Below are 14,905 nucleotides of genomic sequence, written 5' to 3'. Positions count from 1 at the left end.
TCAGATAGCTCTGTTCGAGTAGATAACTTTTCATATAGGACTCGTCTTAATCCGAGTTACGGTTTAGGATTTATGGCCCTCCGATCGTCACTATGTCCATTTAACGTTGTGCTGAAAATTCTGACCTACTCGCACTTAGACCGTCGCAACGGTCAAACGAAGATGAGTTTGCTTCTGTAATTTTTACCACAATTAAAGGACTCATATACGGAGCCATGACCACTGGTCACACCTTATTTCAGTAGGTATAGAGGCCGTGGTGACTGAACGAACTCAGTCTTTGTTTTAAACTCTTTTCATGAACGAAACATACCTTACACCTTTTGCTTGATGATGAATGATGATGACCTTTAAGACCTTATTTACATACTTTTAAACCTTTTTGGACGATTTACTAACTTAGTACTATTTGACTTAGGTTGAGGACTTCCCGGACCTACACACTTGCTTATTTCCCGAGTCATACTTTACCGCTACTTTATCATTGTGAGTTATTGCATTCCCTTTTTACTTTAACTATTTTGGGAACTGAGAATACATGCGCATTTTTACGTTTTACAGACTAGGCACGAGTACTTAAACTTATATATGTGTGGGTTATACAACGGCATAAACATTCCCTTTAGCTCGGTAACGTTTAATCATTGGTTTTTGAACCGTGAACGCGAATCTTAGATATGGATCCATAGGGTTTGACATCCCCACTCGGGCTAGCATCGCTAGCATTTAACGAGTGTTTAATACTTAATAAACATACGCACTTGCCAAGTGTACTTTCAGGGGGTATAAACGTTAAGTTAGTTACCAAGTGCCCACGGTTAACATATACTTTATCATACTGTTTTGAAACGCTCTTTGTAGCACTGAAATCTCGTGGCCTACCTTACATACTATTATACTTAAACTATAGCTCACCAACCTTTGTTTTGATGTTTTAAGCATGTTTTTCTCAGGTGCTTAAGGTTGCTTCCGCTTTGTACTAGTCTTGCCGTAGACACACGCTGCTCTAGTGTTATCACCGCATGAACTGTTTATCTTGCATTTAAACTTTAATACATTTGAAACTATATTTTGTAACGACCTAAGGGTCACATACATTTATTCATGCTTGATATTCGTAGAAGCATACTGTTGGTGTAAAACATTTGATGTCGATTATGACGTCACATTTTTATCGTGAATGCAACTTCTTTTATTACAGCATATAGTACTTAACCTTGTAATGATCTTGTTGTTGATGATTCGTACACGATGGTTTTGTACAGGGCATCACATACCCCGTGCTAGAAAAATTAACACCGGCACTAGTGCACACTGCGCAAAAGCTCGGAAGGTATTTCCAGGCTCACCCAATCATTGTCTTGACAAACAAACCAATTCGACAAGTGCTCATGAAACCGGAGAAGTCCGGAAGGATGGCTAAATGGGCCATCGAGCTGGGGGAACATGATATAGAATTTCAAGTGAGAAAATCAATCAAAGGACAAGTCTTGGCTGACTTCATAGCCAAAACAATCGAAGAAGAAGAAATGCCTTCAACACAAAACATCGTCCCGCCAATCGAGCACGAAGAATGGAAGTTATTTACGGATGGGGCCTCAAGCTCTGATGGTTCCAGAGCAGGACTCGTGTTAGTAAGCCCTGAAGGAAAAGAATTCACTTATGCCTTACGTTTTAAGTTCAGCACGACAAAGAACGAGGCAGAGTACGAAGCCCTACTTGCTGGACTAAGGCTGACAAGAGATCTTAACATACAACATCTCAAGGTATTCGTCGATTCTCAACTTGTTGCCAACCAAGTGACAGGGACCTTCAAAGCAAGAAGCCCCACCATTCAACGATACTTGGCAAAATCAAAGGAACTCATTGAGCAGTTTAAAGGCTTCAAGATAGAGCATGTCAGAAGAAGTCAGAACAAGAAAGCAGATGCCTTGAGCAAACTTGCCTCAATCACCTTTGCCCACTTAGCAAAAGAAGTTCTTGTTGAAACATTAGAGCACATATCTATAGAAGCTGAAGAGGTCAATGACCTCTATCCAGACGAAGACAGCACATGGATGAAGCCAATAAAAGACTACCTGGCATATGGGCTACTACCAGAAGACAAAGGAGAGGCAAGAAAAATCAGAATCAAAGAACCTTCGTACAAACTTCTAGATGGCAAGTTGTACCGAAAGTCTTTCCTCACCCCATGGCTGAGGTGCGTGGGGCCATCCCAGGCAACCATTATCATCAAAGAAATGCACGAAGGATTATGCGGTTTTCATGCAGGGCGAAGGTCTATTGTGGCTAAAATCATGAGGCTAGGATATTACTGGCCAACCATGCACCAAGACACGGTCACTACATTACAAACCTGCGAGTCATGTCAAATCCATGCGAAAGTCCCAAAGAATCCCAAGCAAGAACTCATATCCGTACTCTCAGCGTGGCCATTCGCCAAATGGAGGATCGATATAGTGGGACAGTTAACAGAAGCTCCAGGAGGAATATTGTTCTTAGTAGTAGCAGTGGATTACTTCACCAAATGGGCCGAAGCCAAGCCACTAAAGAAAACAACAGGAAAGCACATCGAAAAGTTTGTATGGGAACATATAGTGTGCAGATTTGGGATTCCCCAAGAGATCGTTTGAGACAATGGTAAGCAATTTGCTGAAGGAATATTTCCCAAATTTTGCGAAAGGCTGCAGATCTAACAAACCTTCACCTCCGTATACCACCCTCAAGGGAATGGACAGGTGGAAGTTACCAACAAAGATCTCATCAAGGGAATCAAAAAAAGGCTGGGCAAATGCCATCAAGGGTGGGTTGAAGAGTTACCATTGGTACTGTGGGCATACAGAACAACCCTAAAGAGAAGCAATGGAGAAACACCGTTTAGCTTGGCCTATGGAACAGAAGCAGTCCTCCCTGCAGAGATCCAAGTGTTAAGTAACCGAACAACAAACACAGAACACAACAAAGAAAACCTGCGTATAAACCTTGACCTGGTCGAAGAAAGAAGAGAAGCAGCCCTCATTCGAGAGGCCTCTTACAAGAAAACCATCGAGAAATACTACAACAAAAAGGTGAAACGCACAACCTTCAAAGTGGGGGATTACGTTCTACGACTCAATTCCACCAGTAAGGTAGAGTACGAAGGAAAATTAGGAGCCAACTGGGAAGGTCCATACGTGGTCTCCGAAGCCTTCAGCAACGGGTCATACAAGTTGGAAGACACTTCCAGAAAAGCAATACCTCACACGTGAAATGGAACCAACCTACGAAGGTTTTACTTTTAAGCTTGTTTTTTCCTTTGTTATTGTAGGGGATAAAATGTAAAAGGTAGTCGAAATCTACACACTTCCTACATTAAACTTAATGAGATCCACTACTATATTTTGACTATCCTACGCGTATGTTGTTTCGACGGGTTCAAATAAAATAATCACACACCCATGATGGCAACAAGAAAGCATGGATGAAGTACACATGAGTTATGTCATAAAAAACTAAAGCAACACATACATACAATAATTTCCTTCTAAATCCGTAAGTAAATATCTACTGGGACGCCAAGCGATATTTACTAGGAAAAAACAAAACATTATAAAGGTTTCCTTCGAAAAAGGAAAACTAATGTTATAAAATATTCCATAACAGAATATAAACGCTTTCTGAATGGTAGAAATCCAGAATGCTGGCAAAAACGTACCCCAAGTACGAGGGTACAATCCGGATAAACGTTTTCTAAAATAAAGAAAACAAACAAGAGCATCGCATAAAGTTTCTTTTAGAAACTGATGCTCCACCAAAGTACTTTAAATCCCACCTCCTGCATATAGGAAGGGATAAAAGTATAGTAAAAATCCCCCTACAAAGGGTTGATAATAAACAAGGTATACCATTAAATAAAGCGCTAGAAAGTGATAAGTTTCCTTTAGAAAAAAGGGAAACGATGAGATATACTACAAAATACCTCCGGGCACTCATTCAAGAGAATGAATCAAAAAGGTATTCACCAAACGCTAAATCATAACTTGATCATTAAACGTTTCAAGGCTATGCAAATAATATAGCCAGGATAAGGGAATTCCTGCAAATATTTCATGCACCGTAACATGATCAAACATGATATGCAACACATAAATATTCGAAAACTAGAATATCATACTAAATTACAAGCATGACCACATTGTTCAGAGGGCACAAAGGCCAAATAGCAAATATTCTACAAGGCCTATAAGCCATAGATTACAAGATCAAAAAAGGCACGCATGCCTCCAAATCATGATGATTGTTTAAAGGACATAACAAATCATGAAAGGACTAAAATTCTTCAAATTACTGGCACTACGGCCATCATCACAAGCAGCTAACAAAAGAAAACTGCGATTACCAAATGATTAGAGAATTAGGGTTGGGGTTGAGTACCATTAGCAGCAAGCTTGAGTAGATCCACAGGCTTCGCATCATGATGAGTAGCAACGACGGTAACATATTTGAACTGGGCATTGAGGAATTTTTCACATGCAGCATCCACTAAGGCACCAGCTTGGTCAGTATATTCTTCAAAATCAGAAAGCTGGATAGCACCTTTGGCTGTAAGCTCCTCGAGGAGCAGACATCGCTCATGTTGCCTCGATGCAAATATTGTGCCAGCCAGATAATCACTCAACTCCTTGCTGTCCACCAACTGTTTACAGACATAAGGAATCACCTCTGCAACCACTTGTTTGTAATCGGACCTAAGGACCTCATTCCTCCCCCTTTCAGCCTCTAGCTTCACACCCATCTCTGCCAAACACTCCCTACCCTGCCTTTCTAGTGTATGCAACCTTGCAGTCTCATTCGTTGCTGATTTTAGATCTTCCTCCAAAGAGGGGGTCATCAGGATTTGACGTTGCAATTGCTTAATAAGTTCAGCATTGGAAGAATTAACAAGCTTCAAACTATGGGATTCAGTCTCTAATGCTATAACATCATCCCTGGACTTCTCATAACGAGAAAGCAAAAGGTGATGCATCCTGCAGACTTGTAGTTTTGAATGGCACATTCCTCAATAAACCTCTGGGATCAGTAAAAGCAGACTCAAGCTCATTATAAACAAGACTTGCCACTTTGGCATGGCATGTGGCAGCAGTGGGGGTGATAGGCAAAGGCTCTGTAAACAAAGAAAGCACACATTTACTGATAAAAATTAAAAAAGATAGGTGATAAGCATACAAAGGACAGGGGGAAGGAAAGAATACCAGAAATGGTATTTTCATCCGAAGCTTCATAGTGACCAGAATCATTACCATCATCAAGTGACAACTTGGCTTTTTTGGAAGGAGGGGATTGATCAACTTCTTTCTTCATCTTAGACACCTTTAAACGTTTGGAAGCCCTAAGCTGAATTCTCTTTTCAGGAGGAGAATCAGGCAAGGCATCCACATCAACCGTCTGATGATCTGAAGCAACTTGAGCTTTACCCTGATCCTTAAGAAAAGCTGATGAAGCGGTAGCTGATTTGAGTTTGCTTTGAATCTCTACATTGCCAGAGACGGAAGGGGAACCAACATCCTTCACAATGGTTGTAGCAGCAATCGTCATCTCCTTCACACCAAAGTTCTTTAGAACATTCCTCAAGGCCATCTCTGCAAAAGAACAAGTGCAAATGAGCATAGCACAACGTGCACAAACATGATAAAATCCTAAAAATTAGATTTAACGTACCCTTATCCCCAAATAAGAATACTAGATTTTGTGTTCCTTTCTCCCAAGAAGGGGACATTCTAAGTTTAAAGAGAATAGAATCAGGATAGGTTGAACCAATGACTGGATGATGACAAATCCTACTAAAAAGTGGAAGATCTTTCGCACTCTCAGGCACAGGATCCCTATATTCCTAGGGGATTTCTTGATTCTTCGAGTCAAAAAGAGAAGGATAATCAGCAGGAAAGAAAAAATCTTTCTTCATAAAGATGAACTTGTTCTTCTAACCTCGAAACTCAGAACATTGAGAAGAGAAACAGATAGGGGTATCAGAGATTCTACCACCCTTCTTTCGACGCTTACCAACGGTTAACCAATTACCAGCATTACAAAGATTGAAAAAACAACGAAATAAATCAACCGACGGTTGATCACCATAACCCCTGCACATAACCTCGAAGTCCATCACCTTCTTGGTTGCTAAAGTGTGGAAGATTGAAAGATGCACTTTAAAGTGATTTAAAACATCAAGATAGAAGCGAGAAACAAGGATTCTAACATTGCATTCAGTTAAAATTTGGTAATAAACACCAACATAACCGTTTGGGTGTTGGAGAATCGTTTTACTAGATTCTGGTGAAATAATATCATCATCAGACAAACCTAGGGTTTCTATCAGTTGAGTACATTGATCAAAAGTAACAGATGAAAAGGTAGATCGAAGACCTTGTTTCGTCATTCAACAAAAGATCAAGAAAAGAAAAAAATGAAAAGAAGAAGGATGTATACCTGAAATCGAAAGAACAAGAAGATATTTTCACCGGTTGAAGAATGGAGAAACCAAGTTTGAGATAAAAGAAAATGAAAGCTTAAATCAATGAAATTAAACCCTGCAGCGTAACCGTCCAATCACCCTGCAAAATTGTCAGCTTCAAAAAGAAAAAGACCAAATTACCCCGAAATAAAGAGAGACGGACCAAAGATTCGCTAGGGGTAATTGCGTAATTCCGCTAAAGACATAAATTATAGCGGCTAAAGAGATGTCTAATCAAATAGATTAACATTTAAATAAAACATATTGCATTTCCAAAAATGCAAAAATAAAAAAAATACAAATACTATTAAAATATGATCTTATTCATATAACAAAAATGTGACAACCCGGAAATTTTCGACCAAATTTAAACTTTAATCTTTATATGTTTCCGACACAATAAGCAAAGTCTGTAATGTTGAGTCTCAAAAATTTTAAACTATGTTCATACATTCATTTAACCTGGACCAAATTTCGAAGATTCACGAACCATTATATAAATGGATATGATTATATAAATATGTATATATATATATTATAACTTGAGAATGTTATCAAAGTATTAAACGTATAATACTTTACATAAACTTACTTGTTCAATATATTTATTGACGGAATTACAATATGATATTAAATGATCGAGTTATCAAGATTCATTATGATTTCGAGTCTCTGTTGAAAGGTCCACTTTGATTTGAGAAATCTTTTCATTTTAACAATATCTGGAAAAATGGTAATGTGATTACAAGTAAGAACAAACAGGTCAATTATCGATAACTGGACAAAGGTTTGGAGAGATTAACTTTCAACAAAATGATTGCCTCGTATCTTTTGATAAGATAATTACTAGCTTTCATAATATTGAAAACGTTTTATGATATAGATGAAATCTTTTAAAGAATGATTTTGAATATATACAATAAGTCGAAATGTTAATTGTTAGAACTAAATATATAAATAACTTGCAACGTGTATTTAAAACGTGTTCATTAAATATATATTTTTTCAAATTAGTTATGTACATGATAGTAACACTCGCTTAGTGATACGATTGATATTTAAAGCGTTAGTACATAAATGAACTATATCTATTTAAGTTTTTAAAATGAAAACGTTATATGATATAATATTTCCTATTACGTAAATGATCTAAATTATACTTTGAAATATAATAGGTTTTGAAAAACTATATATTGTTAAATAAATATTTCATATATATATTTCGAAGTGAATATATATACATATTTTACAATGTAATAAATTTAATATTAATTATAAAACGTTTTGAGTTAAAAGGATACTATTATATATATATGTATATGTATATATAACGAGACGATAATTTATAGAGGCAAATGACCAAAACATTCAAATGATTAATTTACACTTTGAGTGGGATAATTTTTCATTGATTTGAGTCTTGTTATATATAAAGGTACGTTACACAAAACATAAAGTACTAGTTTTCTAGGCATACGAAAATACGTTCGAGAAATCGAAACCGAGACATAAGTCGAGTTACAACGTACGAGTCATTGGAACTAAATTTACAAATTAACTATGCACATGAATTTAATATTATATATAAATAATTAGATAAATTAAATATAATAAATATAAATAATTAATAAAAGTGTCGGCAAGATAATTTGAAGCAATCACGGACTAAAAAGGGATCTCATGCGATCGCATGAGCTCCACATACACTTCTCATGCGATCGCATGAGCAAGGGATCCAACAAAAGTTGTTTAAGTACTCGGTTTCTGGCGAATTGTAAACGTACCCTAACATCTCGATCTCTCTCTATATTACTCTGCATATAATTAGTTATTATTATCAAAAATTATTATTATTAATTAATATTAGTAGTAGTATTATTATTATTAGTATTATACATAAATACTACGACGAGGTTATGAGCGAGTTATTTCAAATTGGTTTTTCGATCGGGATAGAGCTAAGGAAATTATGGGTTATAGTTATTGAGGTTATGGGTATGGTTCGGGGGAATAGCATGTGAGGTCAATCTAGTGTTTATCATCTCCGTCGCGTCTACGTACTTTCCTGCAATATTGAATCTCAATATTGATACGTGAGCACTCATAACTTAACTTTTATATATTAATAGTGTATCCTTGACTAGTGCTCGAGTATATATGATTATGCATGCATGTATGTTTAATTTTTTCATTAAATAGTTTATGATAGATCATGAGTTTAATACATATGCTACTAGGATAAGGTATATGTTATTCATGTCGTTGGAAAGCTGGCGAAAAATTAATAACTTTTTATTTAGAAAGTGTGTGATTTCGATGAACGGATTAAAAGATATTGTCAATTGAATTATCTATAAATTTAAAGTATTATTGTTAAAATGATTATCGTTATCGTTATCGTCGTTATTATCTTTATTATTATTATTATTATTATTATTATTATCTAATAATCAATAATATTACTATTATTATTATTATTATTATTATTATTATTATTATTATTATTATTATTATTATTATTGTTATTATTATTAATATTAAAATAATTAATATTTTTATCAAAACTATCAATTTATTATTTTTATCGTCATTATTATTTTTAAAAGTATCACTAATATTAAAACCATCATTTTTATTAAAATTATCATTTTTAATTGAAATATCATTATTATTATAAAATATCATTATTATTATCATTTAAGTATTATTATTATTTAAAATTATCATTTTGAATAGAATTATTATTTTTATATAAAATATTATTATTACGGTTAATATTAAAAAGTATTGCTATTATTAAGATTGTCATGATTAGAATTATCATTTTATTATAATCATTAGTAAATATAAATATTGTTATTTTTATTAGTAGAATAATAGTAATTATTATTACAAAATAATACAACTTTCACTATTTATTGTTATTTTTGATATTATTTTATCAAATCAATATGTGATACAAAGATATTTTACTACATGTAATATAATTACATTAATAATACCTATCATTATATTTTTATGATATTAAATGGACTTTATAAATTTTATTACTTAAGATATATAAAAGTATATTTTTATTATATAAATTTTAATATAAAATTTTATTTATTAATGAATTATATTATTACTCTAATAAAATCTGTTAAATATATTAAATATATAAAATGACTATATTTAAGTTATATAATAATCATGTATAGATTTTGAAAGTCATTTTGGATCAAGTTGACTTTTGCTGACTTTTACATATTAGTCTCGAGCATTAAGATTGTGATACACTACGGTTTAACCTAAATTGTTAGACACATATTGACCAATATATAAATATATATAATTAATATAGGTTCGTGAATCCGAGGCCAACCTTGCACTTGTTCAATGCCATCATATGCAAAATTACTACGAAATACAGTATAGTGAGTTCATTTAATTCACTTTTACTCTTTACATTTTTGGGACTGAGAATACATGTGCTGTTTTTTTATAACTGTTTTATTAAATGCTTTTGAGATATATTTTTGAACTGAGAATACATGAACTTCTTTTATAAATGTTTGACGAAATAGGCACAAGTACTAAAAACTACATTTTATGATAGAATTATTTGGATTCAGAGGTTCGGTTTGCACTAGCTACTATCGGTGAGAAATTTTTGCATTGCACGATGCATTAGCTACCATTTAGCTACCCTCGGTGTGAATTTTTTGCATTGCACGATGCATTAGGTACCGTAGGTGATTTTATGTAGCATTAGCTACCCTCGGTGAGAAATTTTTGCGTTGCACGATGCATTAGCTACCGTTGTAAGATTGTCTATCGGTGAGAAATTTTTGCATTGCACGATGCATTAGCTACCGAAATGGTTCGATTTAGTAGTTACTATCAGTGAGAAATTTTTGCATTGCATGATGCATTAACTACCGTTTTAGCTACCCTCGGTGAGAAATTTTTGCATTGCACGATGCATTAGCTACCGTTGTAAGATTTTTTACGGTGAGAAATAGCATCGTTGTAAGATTTTTTATGGTGAGAAATTTTTGCATTGCACGATGCATTAGCTACCGTTGTTGTATTTTCCTCGGTGAGAAATTTTTGCATTGCACGATGCATTAGCTACCGTTGGTGAAATAGTATTGTATTAACTACCACGGTGATAAATTTTTGCATTGCACGACGCATTAGCTACCGTTGGTGAGTTTGTTTTGAAAGTTTCCGGTGTTCTTCATATGAATGATTTTTACAGCTGTGAGCAGACCTGCACAGATTGTTTTCGAAATATGAGTGTCTTGTGGTCTATTATATTATTGAAAATAATTGTTTATGATAAACTAATGAACTCACCAACCTTTTGGTTGACACTTTAAAGCATGTTTATTCTCAGGTATTAAGGAAATCTTCCGCTGTGCATTTGCTCATTTTAAAGATATTACTTGGAGTCATTCATGGCATATTTCAAAAGACGTTGCATTCGAGTCGTTGAGGTCATCAAGATTGATAATAAGTCATTCATAGTTTGAATATATTATGAGATAGTATGTATGTCTGTCAACTTTCATTGAAATGAAAGTTTGTCTTTTAAAAACGAATGCAATGTTTGTAAATTGTATCATTTAGAGGTCAAATGCCTCGTAATGTAATCATATGTTATTGTATTCGTCCTTATGGATTAGAACGGGTCGTCTCAAAAAAAGGATTATACACACAAAGGGTTACACAATATATCCTAACAAGACCACTACACTACCCAACGGAGGTTATACGTCAAGTAAAGATATAAAGCAATTCGACATAAGACCAAAGGATTCAGGCAATAAATGTAAGGCCAAAATAAGTATATCACTGAAGAAGATTTCGATGAAGCATAAATAAGAGCCATTGGAGTTTAATTTCACGAAGTAAATTAAGCAATATACTCCGTAAATTTAAACTGGGGGGCTTGATAGTGTACCCAATATCTTGAGTTAATTCCGTAAGGCATAAAACAATTGGCCGAAGCCAATAGATAACGAAGACATCCTAGGTACTAGTACCGAAGGACTGCCACCATGTCACATAACTGCATGGAATGAAGAGATATGGAAAATATTCTCTACAAACATTATTCGGCGCCACCAAGGCAATTGAGGAAGACATCTATATGACTTTCTTTAAGCACTGTAGCGCCGTCACCCCATTTAGGGAAAGTTTACCAACATCTCCATAGTCACCTTGGAGATTGGTCAAGACTTCGAAACCAGGGACTAGCTCTCTAACAACACTATAAAAGGAGATGCTTATTCCAGCATAAGGGCATCTCATCAATCACTCATACATCAAACTCATGAAATTCGATCCAATGAGAAAAATACCATAAAGGCATAAAGTGAGATCATAATCCCACTACCTTCGGGTAACAACCACCAAATAACCAAACACCTCCATCTCCCTTAATCATAGTTAATCACATTCTAATTCACCCTTAATTCGTGAGTTAACCTAATCCTAATCAACATTAGGATCAAGCCAAAAAGTTTACAAACACGGATCATACTTTTAAAGTTATGACGATTCATGAAGCATTTCAACCATTTAACAAATGATTGTGACTTTTACATCGATGTTGGCCAGAAGTAGACGGTTTGCCCCAATCAATACCCAATAATAAAAAAAATTGAAAGTTGATAGTTTTCCAGACTAAATCATCGTGAAGCCATACAAGTAATTTGTGTTGGAAAATCGTGTGTATTTTTACCAATTTAGATTAACGCAGCGGATAGTTAAATTAAAATAATAATCTTTTATTATTTTATTAAATATTTAAATTATTAAATAATAAATTATTTAATGAAAAATGCACACGATTAATTTATCCCAATAAGTTTCAGTTACACCATAATAATTATCATGAATATAAAAACTAAATAGGAGTTAACGGTATACCTTTCTTGAAGAAACTGGTGAAAGGAGAGAAACCTACGATCAAAGGATATGACCGTCTCTTTGGATAGTACACTACACTTTCAAACAACGCCAATGGATGCTAGTCCAAACTCAAGTAACTTATTATAATAACTAATTTATTATAATAAACAAATAATACTTCGTATCTAGTTTCGGTTTCAAAAAGAATAATAAAACTCGGTGGATGTTTCGTAAACAAAAGAAAACGTAATATTGTTCTTTTATTTGTGCAGCTATAAAAGAAAGGATTTTTGGGGGTTTATTTTTTCGCTTTTTTTTTTGTTATGTTTCACGTACACAAACACACCCATATTTATACCCCATATGCAAATATACCAACCGACTCGAAATTGGTGTATTCTTACACGGTTTCTTTTTATTTAAAACAAGAAACAAGATTATTTCTTTTTATATTAGAAACGTTAGCTGCAATCAAAATACACGGTTTTCGAAATTAAGAAACAAGATCATATTTTATTTTAGTTGAAACGTAAACTCCAACTAAACTTTTGCAATTTAAAAATACGAATATTATACTAATTGAAAATATAATTCATCAACTATTAATTAATTAATAATTTAATTAGTTTCGTTACTTGGGTAATATATATACATCATATATATACTTAAGTTGACATCTAAGTCTATATATGTGTGTCCCCGAAGGCTCAAATAAATTTAGTCATATAGTTATAAGTTGTACCTTACACATTAAACTTACAGACTCCCACTTGTGTATGGTACAACACCAAGTAACTATACAAACAATGAATACCATTTATCAACAGGCCATTGTCCCTAAATTCACGTGAGGGTAGTTTCTCGAAACTGCTTATAGTAAGTATTAAATGTCATGCATTCCTATGTTTCAGATATTTTAGTTAAACTTGAGATATGGATCGTTATTCATTCTCATTTGTTTAACAATTTTATTTCTCGATCTTAGAACTGAATTAGATCACCAAATTAATTAAGTATCATCTTAATTACATCTGGGTGCAGCCACACAAATATCTTATTCATTCATCGAGGAGCTCAAAAGTATCTAACTCCAAACATTTTGGAGGAACAAATCTTATTTTGCATACACGTGTCTCTCACGAGCTTTACATTATACCCAATGATGGCCTTTATTATAACCTTATTCAAGACATCATTTAACCATATCAAAGTACAATATTCTACACATCGAAACCGGTGTGCATCTCAAGTCTAAGGACATAAAGACATAATCACTAAAACATTCACTACTGACAACGATCCATGTAATGATATCTCGGATGTGTCATTCCAATATTCATCATCAATGAATACATACGAATTTTGGACTCTACAAGTTAACTATTTATCATCAATAAATATAACCAAACATTCATATTAATCTTAATTCATGTTATTCCCATAACATGATCGATTATGGAGACTTTGAATAATCAACAATTACTCATGGATTAAACATGCTAATATACAACACAATTATATAAATGAAAACGATCATACCAACTATATATTAATTCATTAAGATAAAACTGCTTAATGTTTCAAAAATATCCAAATACTAAATTACAAATTAAAAAGATCAGCAACATAATGAAGTCCAATACTACTAGCATGATCATCATGCTTATTGTGTGTCATGGGCTTCGTGAACAGGTCAGCCACATTATCATCTGTATGAACCTTAAGAATACTGATCTCATTCCTCTCAATGACTTCTTGAATGTAGTCAAACTTTCGAAGAATGTGTCAGCTACCTTTACGTATACACGATTCTTTCGCAAGTATAATAGCATTCGAACAATCTCAGTACATCTCCATAGGGGATTCAATGCTGGGAACTACTCCGAGTTCAGCGATAAACTTCCTAATCCAAACAGCTTGTTGTACAGCTTCTGAGGCAGAAACGTATTCCGCTTCTATTGTAGACTGTGCAACTGTGCTCCTGCTTTGGGCTCCTCTAGTCAACTGCCCCGCTATTCATGACAAAGACATACCCTGACTGGGATCGAGAATCATCTCGATCAGTTTAAAAACTAGCATCTGTATAGCACTTAATACCCAGCTCTTCTTCCAAACCACCGTAAACCAAAAACATATCTTTAGTTCTCCGCAAATACTTAAGAATGTTCTTAACAGCCATCTAATGTTCTTCACCTGGATTTTGTTGATAACGGCTCGTCAAACTCAAAGCTAACGAGACATCAGGTCTAGTACATAACACGACATACATGATGAATCCTATAGACGAAGCATATGGGATACCTTTCATTCGCCTTATCTCATCAGGTGTGATAGGACTTTGAGACTTGCTCAAGATTATGCCCTTTTACACGGGCAAAGCTCCGCGTTTGGAGTTTTGCATGCTAAATCTTCGCAAGATTTTATCAATGTATGTACTTTGACTCAAACTGATAAGCCTTTTTGATATGTTTCTGTAGATCCCAATTCCAAGAATATAAGTAGCTTTTCCAAGAT

The 14,905-nt window shown here is 34.2% G+C and overlaps 1 protein-coding gene across 1 annotated transcript; it reads left to right on the top strand.

Annotated features, from left to right (window-relative positions):
- The first annotated feature begins 2,637 nt into the window (after positions 1-2,637).
- Positions 2,638-3,248, top strand: LOC139841620 (uncharacterized). The gene is made up of 2 exons (XM_071831832.1): positions 2,638-2,738; positions 2,843-3,248. Exons 1-2 carry the CDS (start codon positions 2,638-2,640, stop codon positions 3,246-3,248), a joined length of 507 nt encoding a protein of 168 aa, XP_071687933.1.
- The last annotated feature ends 11,657 nt before the right edge of the window (positions 3,249-14,905 follow it).

This window comes from Rutidosis leptorrhynchoides, chromosome 4, assembly GCF_046630445.1.
Source record: "Rutidosis leptorrhynchoides isolate AG116_Rl617_1_P2 chromosome 4, CSIRO_AGI_Rlap_v1, whole genome shotgun sequence".
NCBI lineage: Eukaryota > Viridiplantae > Streptophyta > Magnoliopsida > Asterales > Asteraceae > Rutidosis > Rutidosis leptorrhynchoides.
Note: the sequence above shows the minus strand (reverse complement) of the source record. Positions and strands in the feature narration are given on the sequence as shown.

Coding starts and splice junctions, on each gene's coding strand:
- LOC139841620 (XM_071831832.1), top strand. CDS start 2,638: ATGGTAAGCAATTTGCTGAAGGAATATTTCCCAAATTTTGCGAAAGGC. Junction 2,739..2,842: donor ACCCTCAAGGGAATGGACAG/GTGGAAGTTACC, acceptor GTGGGCATACAG/AACAACCCTAAAGAGAAGCA.